The 5,903-nt window shown below is 69.2% G+C and overlaps 1 protein-coding gene across 1 annotated transcript; it reads right to left on the reverse strand.

Moving 5' to 3' along the window:
* Positions 1 to 251: 251 nt before the first annotated feature.
* C16H20orf204 (chromosome 16 C20orf204 homolog) lies at positions 252 to 5,333 on the reverse strand. The gene is made up of 5 exons (XM_062589552.1): positions 5,250 to 5,333; positions 1,530 to 1,664; positions 1,238 to 1,300; positions 958 to 1,110; positions 252 to 596 (listed from the first exon to the last, which is right to left on the reverse strand). Exons 1-5 carry the CDS (start codon positions 5,331 to 5,333, stop codon positions 450 to 452), a joined length of 582 nt encoding a protein of 193 aa, XP_062445536.1. The 3' UTR covers positions 252 to 449.
* Positions 5,334 to 5,903: the final 570 nt, after the last annotated feature.

Consider the following 5,903-nt stretch of genomic DNA (forward strand, 5'->3'; position numbering starts at 1 on the left):
CTGGACGCCCACCAGGGCCTGCCAGAAACGCAGGCCGGCCCCAGCGGCCACCCGCCCCCGTCCCGCTCCCGCTCCCGCAGGCGGCCGCGGGCCCAGCGAGCGGCAGGCGCTGCCCGGGCAGGGACGGGAGCACCCCGCAAGTCAGCGCCGCCTCCTTCTTCCAGCGCTTCCCCTCCTCTTCCCTCGGTCTGCGGTTTTGCAGCCGGCTTCTGCAGCCACCCCGCAGCGGGGGAGCCCGCCGGCGTCCAGCGCCCGTTCCCGGGGCATCGCGCGGGACGAGCGGGCGGATTCAACTCTGGCGCCCGGCGGCATCGCCTCCGCTGACTCCGGAGCTGAGCGTGGGATCAAGACACCTGCAGCGCCGAGCCCAGAGCGGCGTCGCTCTCCGGGGTGCGGGGTGGGTCCCCCCGGGAGCCGTTACCTGCCGGGGAGGGCGGGGGCAGCGGGCCCTAGGCGCCCCGCGCGTCCGGGCCGGGGGTGTGCAGCGCGTAGAGCTTCTCCCAGCACGTCGCCAGCCTCTCCGCCTTCCGCGCGATCTCCCTCAGCTGCTTCCTCCGGCGGCCGGGCTCCCCGCGCCGGGGCTGTGCCGGCGGGCTCTGCTGGCAGCAGGCCAAGGACGCCCAAAAAGATCCCCCACGGTTAGAGAGGGTGGGGTGGGGGAACGAAAGCCACGGGGGGGGGGGGTCGCGGCCGCCCAGCAAAGCTGCTGCCCGGCGCCGCGGCAGGGCCGTGCTCCGCGCGCGGCTCGGGTCCCCGGCGGAGCTGCGCAGCCCCCTCCCGCGCCAGGAAACCCCCGGGGAAGGGTTAAACTCCAGTTTGAGCGCCCTACTGGATGCAGGCGCAGCCGGGGAGGGGGCACCGGGCCGCCCCGAGCTTCCCCCGCGGTCAGCGAGTTACGGGCTGCAGCCGCCGGGCGATGCCGCCTTGCTCGCACGCTCGCGCCCAAGCGGCTCCCACCTGGCACACCTTCCTGCAGTTCTCCCTGAGCACGAACTCGGTGTTTCTGGCCACCTTCCACACGGCCGCCTCCTCGGGGTCGCGCAGGCTGCCGGCCGCCGCCTGCCGCAGGGACGTGCTGATGGTGTAGATGGACAGCAGGATCTTCTGGTCCTGCAAGAAACGGGAGAAAGCAGCCCCGCGCCCGGAGCGGGAGGCTGAGGGCTCCGGCCGGGGCTCAGCCCGCCCGGCCCCGCCGCGCGTCTCCCAGGCCTCGGCGCAGCCCGCGGCCGCCGCTCACCTTGTCCGAGCGGCAGGCCGGCCCGGCTCGGCCGCTCCGGTCCGTCGACCCGCTCAGGGCTTTCTGGAGGGACGAAGCAAAGAGAAGGTCAGGCGCCCTGAAGCGCTCGTGCCAGCGCTCTGCCCCACCGCGCCGGCCAGGGACGTAACCCCGCGCTCGGCCTTCGCGGGCACCATCTTCCCTGCAGCGGGTCCCCCCGCCACGGGCGCGGGCGGCCGCGGGCCGGGTGGCTTCGCACAGCGAGGCCTTGGACCCGTCCCCCCCCGCCGCAGCGCCGGGACCCTCGGCTCACCAGGTTCTGGATCTCGTGGAAGATGACGGCGCGGTACTGCCGCAGGATTTTGGCGATGCTGCACCTCTTGCCTCTGCTCAGCACGGAGACAACCAGGAGGAGCAGAACAGCGCAGGAGAGCGCCCTGGGGAGAATCTAGGCAGGGAAAGGCTCAGCGTCGCGGGAGGCACCGGGGGCAAAGGCAGGGCTCCAGGCGCTGCCAGCATCCCCTTGGCACAAGCCCGGAGCGGAGCTGTCCCCCCCTCCTGCTGCCTCGGCTCTTCCAGGCACAGCACGGGCAGGACGGAGAGCGACCACATCCTCTCCTAGGTGTCCTGCCCGGCAGGACGACCTCCTCTTGGATCTGCCCCGCCAGGCCGCTGGCTCAGCCCGCTCCCCAGCTCTCGCGGTCCAAAGCCGGGTGCTCGACCACCCAAAGCCAGGGGCAGCCAAGAGGGACGTGCCGTGCGCCGCGGCGGGGAGAGGGAGGCAGGGAGAGGGACGTGGCGTGCGCCACGGCGGGGAGAGGGAGGCAGGGAGAGGGACGTGCCGTGCGCCGCGGCGGGGAGAGGGAGGCAGGGAGAGGGACGTGCCGTGCGCCGCGGCGGGGAGAGGGAGGCAGGGAGAGGGACGTGCCGTGCGCCGCGGCGGGGAGAGGGAGGCAGGGAGAGGGACGTGGCGTGCGCCGCGGCGGGGAGAGGGAGGCAGGGAGAGGGACGTGCCGTGCGCCGCGGCGGGGAGAGGGAGGCAGGGAGCCGCCTGTCCCCGCCAGCGAACCGCCACGGCTCGAGGCCGATGTTTTAGGGCACCTGCGGAAAGGTCTTTGCAGTCGCGCGAACCCAGGGCGAGGAGGCAGCGCGCAGCCGCTGCCGGGCGTTTGCTCAGCCCTCCCTCCCTCGCGTGCAGCGTCTCCTGGCCCGCGCTCGGCACCTCCTGCGAGAGCCCCGGGGCAGCGGGCGGTGGGAGAAGGCGGGAGGAGGGGGCCCGCGCAGCCGCCCCTCGGCGCTCCCAGGCGTCCCGGCTGAGCCGCGGCGGCCCCGGCAGCGCCGAGCGCGGCGGCTCCGGCGGGACCCTCCAAGGGATGGGGACAAGGCCAGGCGCTTTGAGGAAAAGCCAGCAGGACCTCAGGTGACCGCGACACCGGATATTTGAGCAGTCCCACGGCAGCGGGGCGAGGACGGGAAGCCCTGCGTCTGCCAGGAAGGGCTCGACAGCTCTCCGCCTCTGCCCGCTCCGCGCCGGCTGCCGACGCACCCGCGGCGCTGGGAGAGGGCACGGCGCCGGGGGCCCGTCCTGGCACGGGCACGCTCCCATCACCTCCTACTTTCTCCGGGAGCCCAGGGGCCGGGTTTCAGGTCTGAGCAGGCGGAAAGCAGCTCAGCTCCCTTGGAAAACGCAACCGCGCGCTGCAGGCAAGCGTGCGCGAGCCGGCGGCCGCCGAGCTCCCCCCGGCCGGGCAGGCGGCGTCCAGCAACGCGGGTGATTCCGGCTGCACCGTGGAGCTTTGCTTCCCCTTTCGCCCTGCGTCGTGGCGCGCTCTGCACCGGGTGCCAGCACCCGTCTGCCCCGCGGCACGGCCCGCGGCCCTGGGGGCTCGCTGCTGCTCCAGCCGCGTCTCGGCCAGCCGCGACGCGTTCGGCCCTCCGGCCCTTCGACGCAAACCGGAGGGCTCGCTTCCAGAGGCTGCATCCGATCCCGCGCGCACCCGCCGAAGGGCTAGTCCCGGCCCCAGGAGGCTCGGGCCGCCCGCCCTTGCCCTCCGGCTCGCAGCGGCGAGAGCCGAGCACGGGGCAAAACCCAACGCGCTGCGAGTCTACAAATCCACAGACAGGGAAACTGTCCGAACAGATTAGCAAATTCACTTAAAACCGGTACAAATCCCACTGGGGTCCTTAGCTTTCCTAAGGAAAGGGCACGTTCCTGTTGGCCAGGGCTGGGCCCCGTCCGGGGGGCCACACAGGGCGGCGAAGGACCTCCCCGGGCTGCTAGCTTTGCCCCTCTGCAACCCCTGCAGAGGGGAGAGATCTTGCCCCAGAGATGATTCAGCACAGAACCACGGGCACAACCCTCGGAGACGCAGAGCGGGAACACCGCTTCCATGAGGATACCCCGTTCAAAGTCTAAGGGTTGCTCTCAGGAAGCCGCCGCCGCCAGGAAGACACGGCCACGCAGCCTTGCTCAAACCAGCAAGTCGGGAACGACTTCCCTGAAGCGGCTTATTAAACAACTGGGCCCAAATTCCAGGAGAAAGCACACCACTTCCAGCATTTCCAGGCAGCCAGACCTGGCACCGAAAGCTCAGTCCCTAACAAGCGAGGAAGCGCAGTCTGCGGCGAGCAGCTGGGAGAGGAGCTCGGAGGGCGCAGGCGGCGCTCCCCACGACCGCCCGCGCGGCACGGAGCCTGCAAACCCCGGTCCTCCCCGCTGCCCGAGGCGGGGAAGAGGAGCTCAGGCGCCGGCCCGGGGGCGCTCCTTCCCCCGCCCCGCTCTGGGCCCCGCGGCGGCGCAGACCCCGCGGCTGCCGGCCACGCTGGGGAGGGACGCAGCCCCCCTCGCCGGCGGGGAGCACGGGTGCACGACGGGGCACAGTCGCAGCGCGCTCCGCTTGGCAGGGGAAGCTAATCTCTTCCCCAGCTCTAATCCTCCAACAAATAGAAGGAGATAAGGGAAATCACTGTTATTGATAGAGCAGTTCCTGGTGGCACCTGTGCTAGCCTCAGCCACCCAAGAAGCGAGGCACAAAACCCACTGCCTGCCCGGGAACCCACCGGGGGCCCCAGGTCCCTCTAAGCCAGATGGACCTGCTCAGGCCAGGAGCCCCCTGCCCCGTCCTGCCCACAGCAGCCCTGCTGCTGACCCAGAGCCCCTGGGCCGGACCGGACCATCCATTCACCACATTGAGGACAAGCAACGCTCAAGCCCAGCTAGGTCCAAGCCCCATCCCCACCAGCCCAACCCCATCCCTGCCGGACCAGCCTTCTCCACCAGCTCCACGCCCCATCCCAGCTGGACCAAGCCCTCCCAGCTCGGCCAGCCCCCTCCCAGCCGGGTCCGAGCCCCCTCCCGGCCAGAGCAGCCCCTTCCCCTCGGGGTTTGAGCCCCATCGTGCCTGGAGCAGCCCCCACTCCAACCACACTTCCCTTTCCGCCAGGTCCAAGTCCAAGCCGCATGGGTCTGAGCTGCATCCCAGCCAGGGAGAGCCCCTTCCCAGCCGCATCAGCCCTGTCCCGAGTGGTCCGAGCCCCCTCCCGGACGCCTGGAGCCCCAGATCGCAGAGCCATGGGGCAGCAGCCCCGACACACTCACCATGGAGCCCCCCGCCGGCTCCCAGGGAGGGGGGCCCGGCCGGCCTTGCCACGTCCCGCTCCGCCGCCGCTCACGGTTTGAACTTGGCTCCACGAGCGGGGCCGCGGTGGGAGGAGACGGGTCCGGCCCGGCCCGGCCGCCGCGGGGGGGCACCGCGGCGGAGCAGCCGCCGGCGCAGCCTGGCTCCCGCTCGCCGCCTCGCCCGGGGGGCCGCCCCGAGGGGAAGCCCGAGGCGCTTCGCCGGGGCTGGGCGCCGGGAAAGGCGAGACGGCACCGAGCGAAGGGAGAGCCGGCTCAAGGATCCCAGCCTCCGGGAGCGGGCGGCCGCGAGGCACCCGTCCTGCTTCGGCGGCGAAGGGTCCTGCCTCGAGGTGGAGCGCACAAGGCTCCCCCGTGCCTGGAGAGCCTGAGACAAGCTGGCAGGAGGAGCTCCACCGGGTCCAGCAGTGGGAGACGAGAACGGACGCGCGTCCCTGCCCGGGAGCGGGGCGCGAGCGCGTTGCTGCTGTTGTAGTTCATGCTGCACAAAGTACTCCAAAGCCCAGGATCCCAGGCCACTGTGAGTTTCGATTTCTGTTAGCGTGCATTTTAATCATTATCATTTTAGATTCCTTTTCAGAAACTGCTGCTAGACCAGCTTAGCACTTCCAGCTGCATGCCATGCCTCAAGAGTCAGTCCCTTCAATTTATCCATTTATAAGCATCCAGTGCAAGATCCCCTCAAACACTGTACATGCTGCCCAGCATCACGTTCCCTTACTTTCAGCCAAACAAAAAATTCCTCTGTACAAGTAGAATTTTGAGCAAGGCACATGTCAGCACTGGCACACCAATGAGGGCACAGAAAACAGTGCCCTGACTCAAAGTTTGCATCTTGTATGAAAATGATTAAATGAAAATTATCCAAACAGCAACAAGGTTCCACTGCAAAGTGAAGCAGATATGTTTCAGTAAGAAACAACTAAAATACTTGAATAATCCAACTTTTCTTAATCTGGCAAGTGTGAACAAATAGGAGGTATCTGAAAAAGGGCAATGTTCAATCACATGAAGCAGCAACCATAGCAAACACAAGAATATACCACTGAG

The sequence above is a fragment of the Rhea pennata genome, chromosome 16 (assembly GCF_028389875.1).
Source record: "Rhea pennata isolate bPtePen1 chromosome 16, bPtePen1.pri, whole genome shotgun sequence".
Classification (NCBI taxonomy): domain Eukaryota; kingdom Metazoa; phylum Chordata; class Aves; order Rheiformes; family Rheidae; genus Rhea; species Rhea pennata.

Bases quoted from the DNA above. Each gene is read 5' to 3' on its own strand.
- C16H20orf204 (XM_062589552.1), bottom strand. From the start codon at position 5,333: ATGAACTACAACAGCAGCAACGCGCTCGCGCCCCGCTCCCGGGCAGGG. The intron at 1,665-5,249 runs GTGGAGCTCCTC...TTCCCTGCCTAG, and splicing joins GTCTCCCACTGCTGGACCCG to ATTCTCCCCAGGGCGCTCTC. The intron at 597-957 runs GTGGGAGCCGCT...TGCTGCCAGCAG, and splicing joins ACTGCAGGAAGGTGTGCCAG to AGCCCGCCGGCACAGCCCCG.